Here is a 24270-nt window from a genome sequence, read left to right as displayed (position 1 = left end):
AATTTGCGAATCATAGCAGCGAAATATATACTAAATATATAGCAAAACAAGTGAAATTAAAATTTAACATGCTTTGGCTAAATTTAGTTCCACAAAAATCTATACATACAGTTCAGAATTGTCCATCTCAACCCCTTACTGTACAATATGTACATTATAGAATAAGTAGACGTGTGAAAAAGGTGTTTCTATAAAGCTTAGTACGCGGTTAATATTTCGCCGAAAGCTTTTTGTGTACTCACTTAACTTTCGCGCATCCCAATTTTCGCGACACATTATTTTCGCGTCACTTAATTTTCGCGAATTTTTCAAAATCGCGTAATTCGCGAAATAAAAGTGACGCGACAATAAAGTGTAATAAGGTAGTATATCGAGAAATTAAGACATTCAGGCAAAACGAAATAATCCATTAAATGATTATAAATAGAACGAAAAATTGATAGTGCAACATAAGTTTCGATCGCCTTGTATGAATGACTTGTGTGAATGACGCCCTATAAGAGCCATAAAGTGCATTATGCGTCTAGCTCTAGAGAGGGACTATTTTCTACGTCACATCGTGAGTTATGTACTCTTGGTGCATTATGGGTCTAGCTCTAGAGAGGGACTATTTCCTACGTCACATCGTGAGTTATGTACTCTTGGTGCATTATGGGTCTAGCTCTAGAGAGGGACTATTTCCTACGTCACATCGTGAGTTATGTACTCTTGGTGCATTATGGGTCTAGCTCTAGAGAGGGACTATTTCCTACGTCACATCGTGAGTTATGTACTCTTGGTGCATTATGGGTCTAGCTCTAGAGAGGGACTATTACCTACGTCACATCGTGAGTTATGTACTCTTGGTGCATTATGGGTAATATATATGAAGTGTATGTATCAAGTATAATACCCTACTAACATTGTTTGAAACCACGTCTTCTTTCTTACGATAACGGTCTCGAGCTACAAGCTAGAATATACATCTTCGGTAAGCGATCGATAATCATCGACAAGTTTTAGATACGTAAGTTTAAGTGTCGTTGTCAGATGCTAATGGTTGCCATGATACCTCGTGTAAACAAGGTCTTATAATGGTAACATAGATAGTCGCCATGATACCTCGTGTAGACAAGGCCTTATATTGAGAATATGGATAGTCGCCATGATACCTCGTGTAAACAAGGCATTTTAATGAGAACACTGATGGTCGCTACGGAACCTCGTGTATAAACAAGGCTTTATAATGAGAACATTGATGGTCGATATACCTCGTATAAACAAGGCCTTATAATGAGAATTTTAATGGTCGCTATGGAACCTCGTGTAAACACGGCCTTACCTTGATCTGGTCCATAAGCCTCTTCCTCTGCTGTCGCATTCTAAAGATCACCTGCAGTTTGTGGAAACCTCTTCTTGCCTTGAGATACTTTTTCCTACAACGGATCAAGAAAAGAGTGGTTACTCAGCTTTACCTTGATTGGCATTGTTCTCGGCGTTGACACGGCAATAATTTACCCTGAAAGGAGAGGTGTCATACATCCTTTCTTTTATAAAACAAAATTTTAAGAACATGCTTGGATCCATCAGGGCTCAGATAGCAGTAAAACATCGGTAGCGAGATGCATACTCTTCTAGTACTTTATTAAGTATTGGAAGAAACTTAAGAAATTTAAATCCTTAAGAACATTTTCAGCCATTAATAACAACGGCACAGCCTCGACTGAAAATTAGGCATTCTTATCAGGAAATAGTGTATTTAGTTCTATATATATAGACTGGTAACCCATAAATGTGACATCAAGAGGCACGGAAGAGCTGGACTGTTAACATGTGACATCAAGAGGCACGGAATAGCTGGACTGTTAACATGTGACATCAAGAGGCACGGAATAGCTGGACTGTTAACATGTGACATCAAGAGGCACGCAATAGCTGGACTGTTAACATGCGACATCAAGAGGCACGGAAGAGCTGGACTGTTAACATGCGACATCAAGAGGCACGGAAGAGCTGGACTGTTAACATGCGACATCAAGAGGCACGGAATAGCTGGACTGTTAACTTAAAAATGTGACATCAAGAGGCACGGAATAGCTGGACTGTTAACATGTGACATCAAGAGGCACGGAATAGCTGGACTGTTAACATGTGACATCAAGAGGCACGGAAGAGCTGGACTGTTAACTTAAAAATGTGACATCAAGAGGCCGAGAACAGCCCTCACAACCGCAGGAGTCGACGTTTGTTCGCCGCTATTTACAAAATGCTATTCCACAACTTTTCCGTGGCCCAGGCGACCATCGCCATAAGTCTGTACGCTTGCAATGACAGATTGCTAGACGCAAGTTTCACCACATTCTCACCGGACGTGGTGCGCTCAGTCTCGAAAGTATTTTGTGGCTTTATTAGACGCAAGTTTCACCACATTCTCACCGGACGTGGTGCGCTTAGTCTCGAAAGTATTTTGTGGCTTTATTAGAGTCAGGGTTTTGGTTTCATCAGTCCGTCAACCGGTCAACTTGGCCTTAGTAACGCAAACATCAATGGTATGTGAGATAGAAAACAAGGACGCAGCCGTCAATATACCCTAACTGTGGATCGTGACACTTCTAAAATGTCCCAACCAAGTAAAGTGCCGAGGAACATACGAGTAGAACCGAGAAATAAATCGGCAGTGCCGAGATATGCCTCTAAAAGCAAAACAATGACCGAGGAAGCCCCGAGGCAAACCCAAATATTATATAACTGAATAGAAACGAGTAGGACCGAATAACACCGAGCCGCGTACCACTACTCCAGAGCAACTCCCCCCCCCTTCCCACCACCGACAGTAAGGTACCGAAACCCACCCGAGTAATACTCGGCACATACCTTTGTAAGTATCGTCGGGTCTGGCATTGGAGAAGGATCGCCGCCTTCTTCATCTGTAGATAGCGACGTTTCAACACAAACCCTTTTATCTGGGAAAAATAAGTCGAGTAAGTGGCGCAAACGATGGCCTCGAAAAGAGCTCTGTTGGTACACCACGCACCTCACGCCGTCTCGTACACCACGAACCTCTCGCTGTCTCGTACACCACGAACCTCTCGCTGTCTCGTACACCACGCACCTCTCGCCGTCTCGTACACCACGCACCTCTCGCTGTCTCGTACACCACAAACCTCTCGCCGTCTCGTACACCACGAACCTCTCGCCGTCTCGTACACCACGAACCTCTCGCTGTCTCGTACACCACGCACCTCTCGCAGTCTCGTACACCACGCACCTCCCGCTATCTCGTACACCACGCACCTCTCGCTGTATCGTACACCACGCACCTCTCGCTGTCTCGTACACCACGCACCTCTCGCTGTCTCGTACACCACAAACCTCTCGCCGTCTCGTACACCACGAACCTCTCGCCGTCTCGTACACCACGAACCTCTCGCTGTCTCGTACACCACGCACCTCTCGCAGTCTCGTACACCACGCACCTCCCGCTATCTCGTACACCACGCACCTCTCGCTGTATCGTACACCACGCACCTCTCGCTGCCTCGTACACCACGCACCTCTCGCTGTCTCGTACACCACGCACCTCTCGCTGTCTCGTACACCACGCACCTCTCGCTGTCTCGTACACCACGCACCTCTCGCTTTCTCGTACACCACGCACCTCTCGCTGTCTCGTACACCACGCACCTCTCGCAGTCTCGTACACCACGCACCTCTCGCTGTATCGTACACCACGCACCTCCCGCTATCTCGTACACCACGCACCTCTCGCTGTATTGTACACCACGCACCTCTCGCTGTCTCGTACACCACGCACCTCTCGCTGTCTCGTACACCACGCACCTCTCGCTGTCTCGTACACCACGCACCTCTCGCTTTCTCGTACACCACGCACCTCTCGCTGTCTCGTACACCACGCACCTCTCGCAGTCTCGTACACCACGCACCTCTCGCTGTATCGTACACCACGCACCTCCCGCTATCTCGTACACCACGCACCTCTCGCTGTATCGTACACCACGCACCTCTCGCTGTCTCGTACACCACGCACCTCTCGCAGTCTCGTACACCACGCACCTCCCGCTATCTCGTACACCACGCACCTCTCGCTGTATCGTACACCACGCACCTCTCGCTGCCTCGTACACCACGCACCTCTCGCCGTCTCGTACACCACGCACCTCTCGCTGTCTCGTACACCACGCAACTCTCGCTGCCTCGTACACCACGCACCTCTCGCTGTCTCGTACACCACGCACCTCTCGCTGTCTACTCACCCGGGCCTGTAGGAGCACGGCCATCCGCTCGATTCGTACCTCGCGGGCCTCCTCTAGAGCGCACTCTACGCTCTCACGAAGAAACACCTGAAAATAAGAAGTTGTGCGAATTAGAAAAATCCGGTGAAACGCCAAGTTTTCCCTGGAACAAGGTGAACGGAGCACGGAAAGTTTCTCGCTCGAACCAGGCTCCTTCAGTATGCCCATGTGCAACAGGAATCCCAATACAAAAATCCTGTATACAGTAATGCTAGAAATGTTAAGAAGCTCTCGCCTTATTGGAGCCAAACGCGTAGCTGTCTTTGTCCACTTGCACAAGTTCAAGTATCTTGGCCGCATTCTCCCTCAAGGTATGCACATCAAAGTCGATGGTTGAGGTAAGACAGCGGTATCTACAAAACGGAACATGCGCAGTCGGGTATATCTACCGGCCGTCAAATAAATTCAGTGGTACGGTGCGCAGCGCGGTGTAACCAACGAAATTCCACGTGCTTTTTTTTGTGAGTTACATACAAACAATCATAATGCACTGCAGCGTCAAAACGACAAAAAACTTTATTTCTATAACTAAATGGAGTGAGCCTGAGTCTATCGGCGTCGTAAAGCACGGTAAAGTAGTACCTCTTAACGAAGTTTGGGTAGACGATGCGGATTGGGAACCCTGTCTTACGAATCTTGACGGTCTCGAGAATCCCACAGTACCGAATCTGGTCCAGGACAAGCTTCTCAACGAACTCATCCGGCGCCTGGGGAACACAAGATGGCACAGAATTAAATGCTCTGTGAGCCAACTCGTGAATGCAAATTTGAAGCATGAACACATCCATGATGCTGAGAGTACATAGAAATGTCCTTATACCTTTTTTCTTTTCGATGTCATGACACACCATGAACAGTATAATTAATTATTATTTTTATTATAAAAATTAAAAAAAAAAAAGAAAATTCGCTATCCGCTATCAGTGGGGAATCGAACCCGTGTCGCTGCGGTCGGAGACAAGTGTCCGCTGGACTAACGTGGCATTGCTGAGTCGACATGTAACTCAAATTAATTTTAATACTATTAGTCTCGTACCGTTCGAAAAGTTTTGCTAGCGTGTCAAATTTCAGCATATTCTTTCTGGAAACAAAATAATTGATCACGCTACTGTCATACTACCGCAATAATTGATCATGCTACTGTCATACGATGTGTTTTATGCATGTTAACATTCTAGAAAGGCGCAAAATCGTTATTTGATGAATAAGCAAGGGCCATGTGTTTGAGTTTTGATTGATGTTTAGTTTAGCTGATTGGGAATTATGAAAAATTAATTTGTGGAAATCTATCTTCTTCTATTTTGTCCTTCTAACAGAGGTCATTTTTTATTACCCTGCAAACATAGACCCTGCTAACAGAGGCTTTTCCATTGTGTTTCTCGTACTTAAAAGTCGCAGTTTTGGCTAGTCGCTCTTTCATCACAAATGGAAACAATCAAAGCATGTACTAAAACAAGCTTTGCAAGCATCTTACTGGTTTTCTTTGCAAACTAACAGCTTGAATTGAACTGGATCGTAGAAGACCGATTGAAGACAGTGACGAAGGCGCATGCGCACGCTCAACCCACATGGAAGACTTTTCTGAAGATACTAGGTCGATGACGTAGCCCTTTTATAGCACTAGGCTTTAACCTAAAGTTGAACACCGGGAGTATATATATGATCTAAGGATTGTTGTCTTGCTAAAGCACAGAAAGACCATAAAAAGTTTACGGAAGATCCATCCGACCATCCAACCAAAAGTCCCTCCAATAACTCTTAAATGCTTTGCAAGCATTCGCGAGTTAAAAACGACATGTCTGGTAAACACAAGACGACACAGATAAACGACATGCGCTTATAAATGAACACGTCTAGGGAACACAAGACGACAGATAAAAGACATGCGCTTATAAATTACTGTCGAATCCGTTGTATCGCTACCCGCGTTTTCAAAACACGATTTGTTTTGGTTTTCTGTTCCGTCAGTAAAATCATTCGGAGCCAATCAGAGTCTCGCTTTGTGCACTTCCCTGGATATCCTCTGGATGAAAACCAGACAGTGTCGCCACAGAAAGCCAGGCAACTTCACTAGGCGAGAGATGACAATAATCTGATTGGCTTAGCATAATTTGACTGGCGAAACAGAAAATCTCAAAAGACAAAAACAAATCGATGTTTTGGCGAACACAAGACGACAAACAGATAAGAACACAACATGACACACAGATTAGCGAAATAAACTTTCAAATGAGCTCGTCTGAAGAACACAAAACGACACTAGAACTATCAAGAGCGTATCACTTCAATTGAATACAAATACCAACAGGGATAGAGCTATCAAGAGCGTACCACTTCAAAAAGCGGGCGGGGAGCATTTTTATTCAAATCACAACAGTTGAACTACCTTGTCAGGGTTTGGTCTGATACATCTGACGAAGAACGGGTTACATCTGAAATACAACAAGGAATGATAAACCACGTGAGATAACAACACTAATGGCCCTCACCAGGTCTCTCAGCTCAAAACAAACCTCACAAGGCTTCTCACCTCAACACAGACCACCCTCACTAGGTTTCGTACCTTTTCATGGCCACCACCAGCCTGATGAGAGAATCGTTGAACTTGGCGCAAACTGTACTCTTCTGGATGGAATTGGGTGGGGCTTTCAGTGAGTTCTTGCGGTTCTCTCTAGGCATCTTCAGACTTCCTATCTCCATCTCTGGGTCTTCGCACAGATCGGGGATCAGGTCTTTGATAAACTGGCAAAGAAAGTAGGGTTAAGCTTTCTTGTATAGAGTCGTTTTGAGAGACCTCTTCATCTATACACTTATGTTTGCACATGCATACTAAGCAGCAACGTCACCATTACCTCGGAGTTTGTCTTGCACAGAAGATCTGTAAGGTCTTGCTTTAGGCCATCGCGATTCTTGTCCAAAAAACCGTGCACCTTCAGTTTAACACAATAGGCATCATTATCATCATCAGTATCATTTAACATGAACATCATATTTAATGTCTATTAAACATGTGATGTCGGATAGACTGCTGAGGGACGTTGACAATGGATACTTTCGATGACTTTGTTTGTGCAACAGTATGGCAGATGGCAGCTATGTACCTTGTAGGTGACGGTACCAGCAAAGTGCGAGACGGCAAACTCTGGCACATGCATCTTGGGCTTCACGTAAGCCTTGCTGGCCTTGTGGTACTGGTGACACTTTTCCAGGAACGACAGATCTGTAGCCTAAACAAGGGGTCAGATTAGTGTTCGATAATAATCGATTGATGACGATGACATAAGATGATTTTAATGATGATGATTATTATTAAGTAGATGTTCTGGGTTCCGCAGGCATCATGGAACTGAGACAGCATTAATTAAAGTAGTAGATAATCTCCTCTTTCAATTGGATAAGAACTGTGTAAGTGGTATGCTCCTTATTGATTATCGAAAGGCTTTTGACATGGTTGACCATATTATCTTGATGTCAAAGCTGAAAGCCTATGGTTTAGACAAGAACACTACGTCATGGTTTGAATCCTATCTACGGGGAAGGCGACAATTTGTTTCTATTGACGGCGTGGACTCAGATCTTTCTGTTATACAACATGGAGTTCCTCAAGGAAGCATTCTTGGCCCTTTGCTTTTTGTTTTATTCATCAACGATCTTCCTTTTCATATTAGTTCACCTAAAGTGAAGATAGATCTTTATGCGGATGATACTACTATCTCGTTTTCAACCGATGTCAATAATACTTCCAATTTAGAGAACACTCTTAATTCAGTGATGAGGGATGTGGAAGTATGGACCAATTGCAACAAACTTCCAATAAATGAGACGAAGTCAAAATCACTACTTGTGACTGGTAAACGCCTTGGAGAGAAAGCACCACACAGTAAATTATCCATTTCGACATCTAATGGAAACACCCTTGAATCAGTGGAATAGTAAGACTCCTTGGACTGGATGTCGACAGTAAATTGACCTTTTCGGATCACGCTGAAAGGACATACAAGAAAATTGCAGGAAGAATCGGCGTACTAAATAAGATCAAAGGTTGTCTACCCCTCAAACAAAGAACAAATTTCTATAATGCCATGATCAAACCTTTGTTTAGCTATGCTGGGACTGTTTGGCAAACAGCATCAACTAAGGATTGTTTGTCAAGATTTTTAACTCTACAAAAAAGAGCTGCACGTCTAATACTCAACGCTGAACCCAGAGCACCCTCAGTACCGTTGTTTAATAGACTTCAATGGCTGCCTTTCTATCTGGACAATCACATCTCAATGTGTTCTATTCTCTTTAAAAGGCTACAACTGATGGTGCCCGAATATCTAATTGAAACTCTTAAGCTGAACAATACACTTCATAATAGAAATACTCGTTTCTCAGGACTGAATTTTATAACTCCAAAGTATACTACAAAAACCGAAGGTGGGAAAACGTTTACAGTAAATGCCATCCGTAAATGGAACAATTTAGAAGCCAGCATAAAGAAACTGCCTAATATAAGCTCTTTTAAGAACGCTCTCCGTCATAAATATCTTAATGAACAATTACTTTTAAATCATTTTAATATTTCGAATTAACTCATATTTTATTTTATTTATTTAATCTTTTTTTTTTCTCCTTTTGGTCTGGGTGGGAATAGTATTTTTATAATTTGTATTGTAAATAGAGATTTTATATATATATATATATATATATATTTTATATTGTATTATTTGTATGTATGAGTTTTGAGGGCCACAAGTTTACTAGTGTATTACACTATTAAGTGCCACCCTCTGTAAATAAAGTTATGTTATTACTATGTTCTTGATGAGTACAAACTGCACCAAGGAGTGCACTTTTACTGGGATAGTACCATGAACCAGCATCGGCAAAAAAAGTCTGAGGAAACAGGACATCCGGCGATGAGCTACCACACCTACTGTAAGACTGATGTGATGATTTGCCAACTACGGTGCTTTAGTGGTGCACATCACGGGATGATAATTCTATATTAGACATGAGTTAGGGGGAAGTTACTCGCAAGTGTAAGTGTCCTTATTCCCTACATTGGCGAAGTTACTCGCAAGTGTTGGTGTCCTTATTCCCTACCTTGGGAAAGTGACTCGCAAGTGTTGATGTCCTTATTTCCTACCTTGGGGAAGTTACTCGCAAGTGTGAGTGTCCTTATTCACTACTTTGGAGAGGTTACTCACAAGTGTTGGTGTCGTTATTCCCTACCTTGGGGAAGTTACTCTCATCTGAGAGAAGATGCAGGATACCATGAGGTGGTTTGGCCATTAAGTCGAGGCACGCCTGGTTATCGGTGTACTTGACCTCATGCCACGGGATCCCCTCGATAGTATACTCATCCTAAAAATAGCAGTAACCTAAATTGATGACCTAAATTACTATGCCTGGAACTTTTACATGATCTTTATTTATTTCAACATGTTTGAATGAACAATGTCAGCAACGAACAAGCTCGTTTACTCATTTTGTGGGCCATTTATTTTCTACTCCTACATCGCATCTTTATTTTAAAGCCGCATTGTCACCAGTTCACTTCCGGAGGTCCGACGGAAACCTCAACCGTTAAAAGACACAAGAATCTATTAGAATCCGAGATAATTAACATGCCATCCGCTCTAATTATCAATCACATCCTCGAAGAAACTTGCAATATAAACACTGCTTTCAATATTTTGAAATATTTTTTGCGTTTTCCGTTGAAAATTATCGGAGATTGTAACGTAATCTACCGGAAGTAAACTGGTGACAATGCGGCTTTAATGAACGTTTAAGCCTAGTCATCGTTGTCCAAGGCGTTCTGACCGACTTTTTCGAGGTTAATCAAAGCGGGACGCCCAAAGAAACACTCTTCCCGTTTTGTAGATGAGCTCTCCTCCTCACGGTTCATCTCCAAGCACAAGAGAAACGACAAGGACTAGCAATCTTATTATCAGGGGCTTCACCAAAACAACAAGGACTAGCAATCTTATTATCAGGGGCTTCACCAAAACGACAAGGACTAGCAATCTTATTATCAGGGGCTTCACCAAAACGACAAGGACTAGCAATCTTATTATCAGGGGCTTCACCAAAACGACAAGGACTAGCAATCTTATTATCAGGGGCTTCACCAAAACGACAAGGACTAGCAATCTTATTATCAGGGGCTTCACCAAAACGACAAGGACTAGCAATCTTATTATCAGGGGCTTCACCAAAACGACAAGGACTAGCAATCTTATTATCAGGGGCTTCACCAAAACGACAAGGACTAGCAATCTTATTATCAGGGGCTTCACCAAAACTACAAGGACTAGCAATCTTATTATCAGGGGCTTCACCAAAACGACAAGGACTAGCAATCTTATTATCAGGGGCTTCACCAAAACTACAAGGACTAGCAATCTTATTATCAGGGGCTTCACCAAAACGACAAGGACTAGCAATCTTATTATCAGGGGCTTCACCAAAACGACAAGGACTAGCAATCTTATTATCAGGGGCTTCACCAAAACGACAAGGACTAGCAATCTTATTATCAGGGGCTTCACCAAAACTCCCCGAACATCTTGAACTGCAATTGTATGCAGGCCAACTTCATCTGTCACGAAACAATTTCATACAACTACCTCTAATCAAGACAGACTAACAATTATTAGAAATAACACCAAAAGAATATATAATAAAAATATGAGCACAATAACATATTCACCTGCTCCATCTTGAAGATAAACTGGTTGAAAAAGAACTGCAAACTCTCATTCGCGTAATTTATGCAAAGCTGCTCAAAGCTGTTAATTCGAAAGTCCTACAAGAAAAAGAAAAATGACATGTATTCGTAGATTTTAAATAAACGTACTTGGATATTGTATAAATACGGTTTTTAAAGTCAACCTCAAATGTTGTTTTTATATTTCTTTGACGGAATCTCAATGTACCAGTGTGGCAGAACTTATACAACATAATAATAATAATAATAATAATAATAATAATAATAATAATAATAATAATAATAATAATAATAATAATAATAATAATAATAATCGATTTTTATAGCGCCACTTCTACTATGAATCCAGTGGCGCTTTACAATATAAAAACTAACTGACTGACTGACTGACTGACTGACTGACTGACTGACTGACTGACTGACTGACTGACTGACTAACTAACTAGCTAGCCTAGACTAACTAACTAACTCATAGCATCTCAAAATACACTTGATATAAGAAATATAGTAAAAACAGCAAACAATTCAATAGAAAGAAAACTTAGTATAGGGGAAATATATATATATATAATGCCAGAAATGATAGGTTCTTTAAAACATCATCAATATTCTCATGAGAACCAAACATGTCTTGGGTCTTGAGCCTAAAGTTCCCGTTACCGGCACACGTTAAGGCTAAGTTCCGTACCCCCGCACACGTTAAGGCCCAGTCCCGTATCCCGCGCAGGTTAAGGCCCAGTCCCGTATTCCGCACACACTAAGGCCCAGTCCTGTAACCGGCACACATTAAGGCTCAGTCCCGTATCCCGCACACACTAAGGCCCAGTCCCGTAACCGGCACACATTAAGGCTCAGTCCCGTATCCCGCACACACTAAGGCCCAGTCCCGTATCCCGCACACACTAAGGCCCAGTCCCGTAACCGGCACACATTAAGGCTAAGTTCCGTACCCCCGCACACGTTAAGGCCCAGTCCCGTATCCCGCGCAGGTTAAGGCCCAGTCCCGTATCCCGCACACATTAAGGGTCAGTCCCGTATCCCGCACACATTAAGGGTCAGTCCCGTATCCCGCACACATTAAGGCCCAGTCCCGTATCCCGCACACACTAAGGCCCAGTCCCGTTACCGGCACACGTTAAGTCCCAGTCCCGTATCCCGCACACATTAAGGGTCAGTCCCGTATCCCGCACACATTAAGGGTCAGTCCCGTATCCCGCACACATTAAGGCCCAGTCCCGTATCCCGCACACACTAAGGCCCAGTCCCGTTACCGGCACACGTTAAGTCCCAGTCCCGTATCCCGCGCAGGCTTTTCCCCGTTTCTGAATTAGACTTAATTTCCATTAGATAATTAGAGAGGAGGGAAGCCTTCACTTTATTTTACTATGCCACCTTAAATGAACAATATAGATGGACATCGCAGCCTAGCTGTTTATATAGAGCTTATTAGAGCCTTTGGTGGGCATTAGAGCCTTAGGCGGGCATATTCGCATGTGTGAAAACTATTTCTTGGGGCCAGATTATTCAAGTCTACTACTGTTTTGATAACAAAACTATATTTATATACATTAGAACGAGCAAACGGTTGATAAATATGGTCTGAGTGCATGTGTCTTGACTTGCGTGAGGGCGTTGTAAGGTGTCCAATCGGTAGGGCGGCGAGGCCCTGCCGACCTTTGTTGAACAGCTTTAATCTTGATTCAGATCTTCTGAACAAAACAGGACCCAGCACTGACTTCACCAATAGCCAGTTGCTTTTGGCTCCATTGACGACTATCCTTTGATAACGATGCGCAAACGAAAGAGTCATGCCATCGGAGAGTTGCACCAGATATTCCGTAGCTACGTAACTTGACTTTTAGGTGCTCGTGTGGCACACTATCGGATGCCTTAGCGAAATCAAGTATGAAATCGTCCGTCTGGAGAGCGCGATCCAGAGCGAGGGCCCAGCCCTGGTGTGACTTCTCTTAATCTTATCTATATAAACTAACAGGGGAACTAAGAGTCAATGTCTCTTCATTAACGAAAAGAACAAGTGAAATGATGTATCGGGTGACAATATTAAATTGGCCGTAGACTGTAATGGACCTAAAAGTCTGTTTTATAGTCCGATAGTCTTGGCGGGGGACAACAATCACGCATTGATCGGCGTAGCTGGGGAGTGACAGGCGTACTGACAGGAGACACCTCATCTTCACTGTCGGTAGCCTCGTCGTCATAGGCCTCAGTCACAGCGGAGTCGTACTTGGTGTCGGTGTCATGAGGCAGTGATGGATCAGCGGAGTTCCTTGAACCTGGAGGTGCATGGATTAAGGGTGCGTGGATTAAGGGGTTGCAATGGCATCACGTATTCGGGGCAGTAAGAAGTGTTTATCGCCTTTTTCGGACAGTGTGTCATCTTCATCTTGAGAAGAAGGGAGCTGACCGGGGATAGTCTTGGGGACCTCAGAGACGCGGTAGCAATCGGATTTCTTTTCTCGGTACGACAAGCTCCTTAACTGTGAACCAACGAACTTGCGGAGGTTACAGAACTAGGTACCTGTCCCGTGCGCGTGTCTTGTTGCGGTCAGAGTATATGTACACTAAGTCGCCAACTCCTTTACGAGGCCAGCGGGACAAAATCTTGCAGATGGAGCCTTAGACTTTTCACTGTGAACATGATTAGCCATCATTTGCTAGTGCTGCTTGGCGATGAGATCGTAGCCAGTTTCTTGGAATATCGCTTAAGTTTCTTGGATGGTCTGGTACCCTGGGTTAGGTGAGCATGAGTGCGCCTGAGGTCAGAACATTCGGACTGGATTGCGAGCCAAGCTGGTCTGCTCGTAAACGGCAGTCTCTCCTGGTCGGACATGATAACCTGGATGGGTGCTCTGAGGATGAGGGAGTCCTCTAGTCGCTTGACGAATGTGCATACTTGATATGAGCGATCTTCGCATACAGGCCCATTGCGGCTTGCGAAATCAGATGGAAGGATAGCGGCACCAGCAACGTGCCTTACAGATGTTTGGTAGCGACTCGCTGTGGACAGGAAGGTCGCAACGCGGGGACTGGTGGAGAATTCTCCGTGGCATAGATTTTCATAGGCCTGTACGCAAGGCTTACTGTCTGTGAGTATGCACGCCTTGTGGTGCGTATCAGGAATAGGCTGAAATGGTTCGTTGCTACGGCAATTTATAAGGCCTCGACCTCGCAAGGCAGCCATGTAGCTTAACCACCGCGGAGCTTAGCGCTGAAAAAGCCTGCTCAGTGTAGCTTCTCGGCCCTGGTGACGTACAAGGTCGTGCCAATTCCTGGTTTACTGACAGCACTATCTGTTACTATCCAGAGTTGGTCATCGGGTCGAGGAAGGGTGATGGAGCGGTTTTTTGGATAGGGCGCTCTGTGCTTCATTGAAGAAGGAGCGAAGTTTATCAGTACAAGGAATGGGCTCTTGAGACTGACGGCCAGCAATAGCGTCGTCAAATGGTGCTAGAAGTGTAGAGCAGTGAGGTATGACACGTGCCAAGATCTTGAACGCACCAATGAATGATCTCATTTGTGTGACGGTCTCTGGGGTGGGGCAGGGTGCTAACGCGGCAATGCGGTGGGGACTCGCCTTTAGAGTGCCTGAGCTCCAGATCCATCGTAAGACTGTGGTGGATTGGGGGTTGATCACGGTCTTGGCTGCAGCGAAGATTGCACTTGTACAGTACATCAAGGACTCTTTGCCAGTTGTTTAGTAGCTCGGTAGGGGTATTGCCGCCGCAGTACAGGTCGTCCGCTATCTTCACTACAAAGCCATCCTCCAGAAGGTCGCCTAATACGCGGCACATGAGTTCCTAAAGGGCTGCCTATGAGCCCGGCATTCCCATGGCAGACCTAACGTACACGCGCCTTGAAGGGCGTGGCTACGCCGCAATACTTCATGGAGCTGTGAGATCTGTGAGAGCTGTGAGGGGAATATGATAAAATGCACTTGCAAAGTCGGTGTCCACGTTCGGCATTAGCGAAGGCTGTGGTTTGCTGTAGTATTGACCTACGTCTGCGAACGCGTTGACGAGTCGCGAGCCCCCGATGGGTTTCTTGACTAAGTAGGATGGATTCAGATATTCTACGGATACACCGATGTCCTCTGGATGCTTCAAAACACCGAGTTGTTCAAGCTCGTCGAACTTTTATTGCAGTTCGACTAGTTTGCCCCTAGCATACTGTGGAAGGCGGCTTTGCGTTGAGGTGGCTCCACGGGCCGTTGTAACCCTGGATGTTGGGATCGAAGACCTTGTCGTACTCCTCTAGCAATGAATGAAACTGGGCTTTAACTTGAGGTGGTAACAAGTAATCTGGATCTACGCGGACTTTGGCAGGGGGCCTGACGTCAGATGTTCGGCTGGGGGTATCGGTAACTGTTGTTGGGACTGCTCCACAGTGGGGGTGAACACCTCGTTTATTTGAAAGAAATGTTTATTTCGCTTTAACAATATGGGCTGGTTCGTATGGTTGGGGATACGAATCCTGCCTACTACACTTGTCACTATCGCAGGAGACGGCCAAATGTGGGGGGTATTAAGGTCACGGGTGCTAGGCGAGTCTATTCGCGGCTCCAAGGCGTAATCTGAGTCAGGCAATGCGTCACTGGGGAGCTCGACCTTAATAAATTCGCCCAGCCAGACCGTTGTGGTGGTGGAGGGAGCTTGTAAGACCAAAGCGCGACGTGCTGTGGTTGACTTAGTGGGGTACAGCGGGGAGCCATAGACGAAAGAGGTACCGTCCCCAAGTAGGACTTGTCTTTTCGAAGGTCGGACAGCGACATCGTTGGTTTCCATGAAAGGGTTTCCTGCTATAACGTCCACATCTAGATTCTCTTCAACTTGCCCCTCAAACGTAAGGTTGTGTGGACCTCGTTCGAATAAGAGGCCTCCCCAACTACTTTTGGGGGGTATGAACCATCAGCTGGGGGGGCAGACTGGGAGGTAGGCTCTACATGGGCACCAATTTTTGTGGCAAGAGAGAGACGTATCATGTTCCATGTAGCTCCGCTATCGATCGTGATGCGGACTGGGTATTTGCCATGGAAGGTGTCCATGTAAGGCAACTGTCGGGTTTGGACACGGAGGCGGCGGATGCTCCCTGAACATGCTGGGCATCGTCGTCTTCTTCTGTCAAAGGTGGTCGAGGGAGCCGCACGTTGGGTGTTCGTGATCCTCCTCTATGATCCCTATGATTTGTCTCGCTTTAGCCACCTAGCGGCGGTCTTGGTCTGGTAGATAGTTACACAAGCTGAGAAAATGATTACTTGGCCGACCGGCCTGGCGGAAAGGGGCAGCGCTTCTCGGGGTGTGTTGAAGACCTCGGTTTGGGACCTTTTGTGAAGCTTTGAGTGGCCGTGCGCATTATTTTTGCTTCTTCCGTGCCATGGATCTCATCCAATAGTAAGGAGAGTGCTTGTGAAATTTCTGGTTTAATTAAGGCCAGGGTGCGGGATCGGAGTTCTGTACCGTATCTCCGTTTCACAAGCTTGGGTAGGCTTGGGTGTACTAGCCTAAGCCAGGGTAGGACTACGAAATTCTCTAAGGTTGGTGTTAGCTCCTCATCTTCTTTCATAGATTCCCCATCGTGGGAGATGCCATTATTCTGAAGGAGAATGTCCTCTACAAAGGCCATTTATCTTTGGTAAAGGTCTTCTGGTCTTTCGTTAGGCTCCAGATAGATGTCGGTGAAGTCCAGGAAGTCAGATCCAGTCACTTGAAAGCCATAGTGTTGGCGAATGCAGTGCCACACTAAGTCGACAGATGTGGAATACTTTCAATGGTTTTGCGTGAAATCACAGGGCAATAATTAGCCATTTGGACAAGCATTAATTCCAGACTGTTGGTTTTCTGTTGGGCAGTGAGGCGCTTGGCTGCTGAAACTGATTCTCCATCGTCTTTAAAACCTCTCGTCGACGTTGTTTTGGTTTTCTTCTCCCAAGAGGCGCCATCGGCGAGAAAAGGAGCGAAGTTGCCGCCAATTTACGAATGAGTTCGCAGTTTCTATCTTTGTTAGACACCATTGCTTAGGCGCCCGATGATAACTCATTATTGGCTTATCGACGAACTCCACGTCGCTTAAGCATGACTGTAGCAGCTTTTTGTAAGCCAGTGGGTTCTTTATGACGCTGCCACCACGCCAATTAATATAAAGGACAAACTCAACACCAAATCGTGTAACAAGGGCTTTTATAAACGGAACGGCGAGACAGAAGAACTGGCGCTGCAACATGATGGACGCAGTAATAGAACAGCTCAAAGCGTGATAGTCGCTGAACTTTGCCAGAGGTTACATCAAACGTGAGGCCGGGTCTGTTGGTCATTATGAGATTAAGGGTGTTGTCTCCACGTGTGGGAAAGTCAACAAGCTGTTCCATATAGAAATCACGAAGGCTATCAATAAGAGCAAGACCGTCAGATGGTGTGAGATCGCCTCCGTTCTTATTCAAGCAACTCGACTAGTCGGTTTTTCTAAAGTTAAACTACCCTAACACGTGAATACCAGGCTGATTGTCCTTAGGGTGGTTCCGTGTCACGTGATCAAGTTGACTGCGTAAGTTAGCAAGTTCCTCGACAGGGTGGTCGGGAAAGCGGTAGAAGCTGCAAAAATAGTGCGTCTGAACACAGTTTGACTTTAACCCATATGCTCACCCCCTCCTTCTAACTTGTGATCTCTTCTGAAGACCGAGTAACCAAGCTCGAAGGGAATAATGCAGCGTCCGTGATAGATAGGTCAATTGTAGTCTCTTGCAGTGCTAACATATCCGGGGTTTCGGAATCTAGAAAGGCTTGAAGCTCGTTTTTCATACTTCTTATGCCGTTGATGTTATTTGTAACATTCCTGTTGCTGACCCCGCGTCGCGTATTGCAGTGCTCAGAAGTTGATGTTATAGTAAGTAAATACGGGTTCCTCTGCGGATTTACTTAGAACCGAAGAGTCAATTGAAGTTTCCAGCCAGGGCATATCTATCACATTTAAACTCACCTCAAAGCCGAAGATATCAAGGATGGCAATGGAAGATCTTTGCTTGCCATGAAAGACCATCCCATTCACTCTATTGACGAGCCAAGTAAAGACGCGGGAATACAACTCTTTGGCAATAGCGTCCCTACCGTTAAACATGTGTTAGAATCATGCACGTATTTAGGAGAACTTTCAGAATCTAGGGAGATTGTTTGGTATAGGTGAAAATATCTCACCTGGCGTCAATGGCTTGCTCAGTGTTTCTGGGACTGAAGATCTGCTCACCACGGGCTTCCTGCGGTTAAGTTAATAAAGGAGAGGATTATCAAGGGTCCATCACCATCACCACCGCCACTACGACAATCACTATCATCAACAACGCCACCACCACAATCACTACCATCATTATCATACTCATCAGCATCATCATCATCGACAACACCACCAGCACAATCACTGTCATCATCATCATCATTATCATCAACAACAAGAACGCCACCACCACAATCACTTTTATCACCATCATCATAATCATTATCATCATCATCATCGACAACAACGCCACCACTACAATCACTATCACCATCACCATCACCATCATCATCATCGATAACAACGCCACCACCACGATCACTGTCATCATACTCATCAGCATTTGTGATTACATACCGTTTGCTTGTGCATTAGAGCTTTGATGAGGTGCTGAGCATCAAGCCCGAGCAAATGTGCAGTGATTTCGGCCTCGTGTTCGTCTCTCAGGACAGCAACATCGTGTGCCGAAGCCTGAAGAGAGAACAAGAAGATAGAACAAAAAGAGACATGATAACATATGTTTGTTGCTGTATCAGAAATAAGCTATGTGTCTTGTCACAGATTGCGTATCGATACATTTGACTGAGCGTGGCATGGAAAGAAGACCCTGTAGTTTTAGTTTTAGCGGCTGTAGGCTGGAGTGTGGATAAGAAGGGGGTAGGTTAGGGGTGTAGTTTAGAGGGGTAGGTTAATGGGTAGGTTGAGGGGGGCTGGTTAAGGGGAGTAAGTTAAGGGGTAGGTTAGATGGGTAGGGTAGGGGGGTAGGCTAGGGGTTGATTAGGGGTTACATAGGTTGGGAGGGGGTAGGGGGAACTAACCAGACCCTTGTAGAATCCGGCATCCCCCAGATGAAGTACAGCAGCTAAAGTAGTGAATATGCCATCTCTTTCGGATTCCTAAAAATACAGAAGGATTTATTAAAAAAGTAAGATTCTTACAAATACAGAAACATTATTGAAATAGTCAGATTCCTAGGAATACAGAATATGGAAGCAGGTTCGAATCCTGGCTCAAACTGGGGATCTTTTCCCGGGTTACTGCCTTGATTCGAATTTGTGTCACAAGTGAGTTGAAGTTATTTCCCGTGATTTCCAGTCTTCTCAAATAAGGACACAAACGGAGATCCCATCTCTTCAAGCTGCACTACACTAACCTGAATCGAAGATGTAAAAGAACCACTGGGGACGCAATAAACCCTCTGGCAGTGACCACCCCCAGTGACATTGCTAACAATGCTTACTAACAATACACTCAACAGGGCACATGATTAAGAGCCAAGCTCTGTTGCGCCTTCTGCACCAGTATAACTGGCGGAAATTCAATAAATAAAGAAGGATTCATTGAAATATTCTGATTCCTAGAAATACAGAAGAATTTATTGAAATATTCAAATTCCTAGAAATACAGAAAGATTAATTGAAATATCCAGATTCCTAGAATACTGAAGGATTTATTTAAATATTCAATTTCCTAGAAATACAGAAAGATTCGTTGAAGTATTCAGAATCCTAGAAACACCGAAGGATTTATTGAAATAATCAAAATTCTTGGAAATACAAAAAGTTTCGTTAAAATATTCAGATTCCTAAAAATATAAAAGGATTTATTGAGATATTCAGTCTGAGAATTTTGTGAATGTTTTTTTAAACAAGAGAATCCATGAACAAACAAAATTTTGGTGTAAGACAACATAAGATAAGAATATCAGTCTAGTAAATGGCTCATATGACTGGGTAATTACCGAGATTTCTAAGATTTCCATGGCAGAGATGACTTTGCTGAATGCTGCAAGATCACACCTTTTCTGGATCAAGCCATGGCCCTGCACCAACAAAATAAAACATACATGGAGGGTCTATAGCGGCCACCACCTTGCAACAATCCCTCATACAAAACCTATGGCACATTTCCAAATAAAGATATTTCCAAGGAAATCAGTTATTTTAAAATAACTGAAAAGCACTTAAAGACTTTCTCACAGACAATACTTCCACCACGGGAATTAGGATACTTTGTCAGCGATTTCTTTATAAAATAAACAAAAATGAATCCCCAATTTATGTTGAATATTGAACTCAGCGAATAAAATATTTCTAACCTTATAACCCAAAATGTCTTCTGCCTTCTGAGTTAGCGAAATCCTTTTTGGTTGCCTCTTGTTATATTTCTTTTTCTATTGTCTAAAAACCCTAGCGATCGTTGTTTTCAAGTCCCAAAACATTTGAACGGTACTGTGTAACAATAGCCTCTTTAGTGTTCGTGACAAGCCCGAGCCCTCTCCGGACGCAACTCGCAACTTCGTATTTAGGTTCTATATAAAATAAAAAGGGAGTGAAACAACGCTCAATTCCATTGTTCAAAACCTGCCTAGTTACGGCCAATGTTGTGATGTTGGTATGAGACATGATTGATTGACAGCTCACCCTCTCTTTGAACTTATCTTGCCGCCCACACACGCCCGGGCATAGAAATATAACAAGAGGCAACTAAAAAGGATTTCGCTAACTCAGAAGGCAGGAGACATTTCGGATAAAGGTTAGAAATATTTAATCGCTTAGTTAAATATTCAACAAAAATTGGGGATTTATTTTTGTTTATTTTATAAAGCAATCGCTGAACAAGTATCCTAATTCCCGTGCTTCCACTCCTTTTCATTACATTATTAAAAGCACTTTTTCACTAGGGGCCTTGTAGTCCTTAGAACCTTGTTATAGTGGTGTTCCTGGAATGACTCACCTAGTTATAGTGGTGTTCCTGGAATGACTCACCTTGTTAAGTTAGTGGGGCTTCTGGAATGACTGACCTTGTTAAGGTAGTGGTGTTCCTGGAATGACTGACCTTGTTAAGGTAGTGGTGTTCCTGGAATGACTGACCTTGTTAAGGTAGTGGTGCTCCTGGAATGGCTCACCTTGTTAAGGTAGTGGTGTTCCTGGAATGACTCACCTTGTTAAGGTAGTGGTGTTCCTGGAATGACTGACCTTGTTAAGGTAGTGGTGCTCCTGGAATGACTGACCTTGTTAAGTTAGTGGTGCTTCTGGAATGACTTACCTTGTTAAGGTAGTGGTGTTCCTGGAATGATTGACCTTGTTAAGGTAGTGGTGTTCCTGGAATGACTCACCTTGTTAAGGTAGTGGTGTTCCTGGAATGACTGACCTTGTTAAGGTAGTGATGAGGTGCTCCTGGAATGACAAACCTTATTGTGGTGATCCTGGGAAGACTCACCTTGTTAAGGTAGTGGTGCTCCTCGGCAGACTTCAGTTGAAGTTGCTGCTTCTTTTCCTGTGGCAGACCTGCCAGCATCTCATAAAATATGTGATAGTTCCTCTCCTCTAAGGACTGAATAAAAAATATAGTATATGTGTAACCGAAATGAAGAAGTGTAACTACGAATACATATTTGATAGTTTTGCAGTAACATAAAATGACTTCTTACTTGGCCCACTATTCTAGACCTTTCCAGAAGGTACTCTGAGATCCTTGCACCACATATGGAACCCTCACTAAAAGATATAAAAAAAGGATAAGTATTAACATGAAATGCTGTTTAGTTGGATAAGCTGGCCTAGAGGAGGATCCTGGGTTTCAGTTTTAAGAAAATAAGAGGTGACAAAGACAGTTTGCCAAAAAGTAGGCAGGGCTATTGTCAGAATATGAATTCTTTATACTTTGAAACTTAAGAGGGAGAAGAAACCCTTTTCCCCTCTTCTGGGCCTAAAAACGACAAACCTGTCAAAGAAAATTTCCAGGTATTTTCCAAATCGACTGGAATTGTCATTCTTTACTGTTTTAGCATTTCCAAATGACTCCAGCAAGGGTGTTGCCTCCACAATCTGGAAAGAGAAATTAAATATAAATACCTTACGCTAACCTTTTAACTATACTTGTTTCTCACAATGTACTCTTGATTGGTTTTGGCCAGATAAGTGTACTCCTAACTCTATATTGATTTCTGATTATTGCATTTGTTTACTTCCGCAACTACTAGCAATCTGGCAGGCCGAAGGAAAAATCAACAGACAAATGTAAAAGAATCTATTAGAATCCCTCCTATTTGAGAGGCCATTCGCTCTAACTATATTATTAGTCACAGAAGAAACTTCCAATAGACACCCTGCTTTTACAATTTTGTAATATTTTTGCGTTCTCTGTTAAAAATGATGACTTCAAGGAGCCAGGTTGCTCGCAATTGTTTAAAATTAAACTGGTGCGACTTGTTCATTAATATAAGTTAGGATGACCCTATATCTGTACTTGTTCAGTTGTCAAGGAGCCCTTTGTTGGGTTTGCTGTGGCCAGGTACTGCACAAGTTGCTTTGTTGACTCAGTTTTTCCAGCTCCACTTTCTCCACTTATCACTATAACTTGATGGGCTCCTCCCTTCTGAATCTCAGCATAGGCAGCACTGCCAATTGCAAATATGTGCCTACAAACACAGACACAGATAAGAACTTGCAATACAGAGGCACTAACAAAGGTATAACCAGCCCCTTACTAACTATATTAAACATGAAACATGATTTTGGGCAACACAACATTCAAGGATGATATGTTTTATGTAGGGAAATGTAGTGACTGAGAAGGGACTGACATTTCATAACATTATCAACAAAGGACACCTACAGGTGCCTGGCAATGCACCCTCGCCTTCTATCTAACATACATGATTCAAAAAGTTTAAAATACTCACGGAGGAAGCCTCCCAATAGCTTGGTCAGCATACTTCTCAACCAATTCAGGTGTGTAGGAATCAAGTTGTTTGTATGGGTTTACACTGAGGAGAATCTTGCCAATGTAGGTCTGCAAGAAATTGATGTTCATATGTCAGAAGGACCACAATTTCTTGATATGTCCATAGAGACCCCTAGAGGAATTTTTAAAGCTAATCTGACAGGGGATAAACACCACCTGCACCTTGCAATAGCTGAAGGGACTGTATGTTAGTAACTTGGTCTTTTTTTATAAAAACTAGGAATTTTGGGATAGTTGACATCCTCAAGATGCTGGAACAATCAGATCCCCCCCTACATAACATAATATAAATAATAATATTGTACATACGTATATAAGATCAGCCTTGTATCTTCTCATTAAATTAAGAAGAATAGAGCCTTCATTCAAGTCGCTGAAAGATGGAGAAGAAATTTTAGTAAATTGATACAAATTATGATTGGATGGGAATAGTCCCATGGCTACCGTTAAGGGGGGGTGGGGTGTGTTCACAGGCGCCGAAGATGGCGGCCACGGGAGTTATTGCTCTCCTGATTTTCCTATTTATAGTTCACCCAGGGCAAAATTCCTTCTTTCTATCCATTTCAAGGCACTACCGGAGATATTTTGGTTTATCTTTGACCAAAAAAATTACAATGCATCGGCTTATTTCTTCGGGATTTTGCAAGACGAGATTAGCAGTGGCCAAGTTTACCAAGCACGGTTTCTGCACACTCGCTATACCAGGACATGACCCACCGCTCTCGATCCTACAAGATTGACCAGAACCCCACTTTATTCACTATATTAAAAGATGCTGGTATTTTCAATTTCCGTGGCTGCAGAGCTTGTCTCAATATCTGACTAATCATCCACTTCTCTTGAAGTCTGGTAGAGTACACAGAGGCCTGGTGAGATCAGACCACTTAGTCGTCATTGTTCCACCCACAATCCCCAACAAACCTCAGCATAAATACATTACTTTCCATTATACTAGAGACCATCGAAAACTAGTTCTAGAAGCTAGACTAAAGGCTTTCGACTGGAGGATATCAACAATAGGATATCAACAATCTTGCTAACTCAGAGGAGTGTGGAGCTGCTAAATGCGAGCCTGTGGTTGCTTTTCAATGAATGTTTTCCGCTCATTCGGGTCAAAGTCTCATCCAGAGACCCACCTTATATGTCCCCCCTGGTAAAGCACCTTTGTAACATCAGGTACAGAATCGCGCATAAAGGAACCTGTGCTGAGATCCTGAGATGTTTCAA

General features: G+C 43.8%; 1 protein-coding gene across 3 annotated transcripts in view; it reads right to left on the bottom strand.

The window, feature by feature from the left end:
* Positions 1–24270, bottom strand: part of LOC5502887 (unconventional myosin-XV) — a 70706-nt gene that overhangs the window by 38527 nt on the left and 7909 nt on the right. The window contains exons 4-25 of one of the 3 annotated variants that reach the window (XM_032371194.2): positions 23353–23416; positions 22982–23091; positions 22546–22717; positions 22021–22124; positions 21728–21794; positions 21517–21630; positions 20036–20116; positions 19113–19190; positions 18652–18765; positions 18219–18277; positions 18004–18127; positions 10996–11091; positions 9513–9644; positions 7394–7519; positions 7145–7222; positions 6856–7034; positions 6679–6724; positions 4875–4999; positions 4528–4645; positions 4254–4340; positions 2854–2942; positions 1322–1415 (exon numbers count right to left, since the gene is read on the bottom strand). In XM_032371194.2, the coding sequence (XP_032227085.2) occupies positions 1322–1415; positions 2854–2942; positions 4254–4340; positions 4528–4645; positions 4875–4999; positions 6679–6724; positions 6856–7034; positions 7145–7222; positions 7394–7519; positions 9513–9644; positions 10996–11091; positions 18004–18127; positions 18219–18277; positions 18652–18765; positions 19113–19190; positions 20036–20116; positions 21517–21630; positions 21728–21794; positions 22021–22124; positions 22546–22717; positions 22982–23091; positions 23353–23416 (2257 nt within the window). Of the gene's footprint in view, positions 1–1321; positions 1416–2853; positions 2943–4253; positions 4341–4527; positions 4646–4874; positions 5000–6678; positions 6725–6855; positions 7035–7144; positions 7223–7393; positions 7520–9512; positions 9645–10995; positions 11092–18003; positions 18128–18218; positions 18278–18651; positions 18766–19112; positions 19191–20035; positions 20117–21097; positions 21111–21167; positions 21187–21516; positions 21631–21727; positions 21795–22020; positions 22125–22545; positions 22718–22981; positions 23092–23352; positions 23417–24270 lie in introns of those variants that run through there. The other 2 variants (XM_032371196.2, XM_032371195.2) reach the window with 2 other exon arrangements.

Source organism: Nematostella vectensis, chromosome 12, assembly GCF_932526225.1.
Source record: "Nematostella vectensis chromosome 12, jaNemVect1.1, whole genome shotgun sequence".
In the NCBI taxonomy this organism is placed as follows: domain Eukaryota; kingdom Metazoa; phylum Cnidaria; class Anthozoa; order Actiniaria; family Edwardsiidae; genus Nematostella; species Nematostella vectensis.
This window is presented reverse-complemented; position numbering and strand designations above follow the sequence as displayed.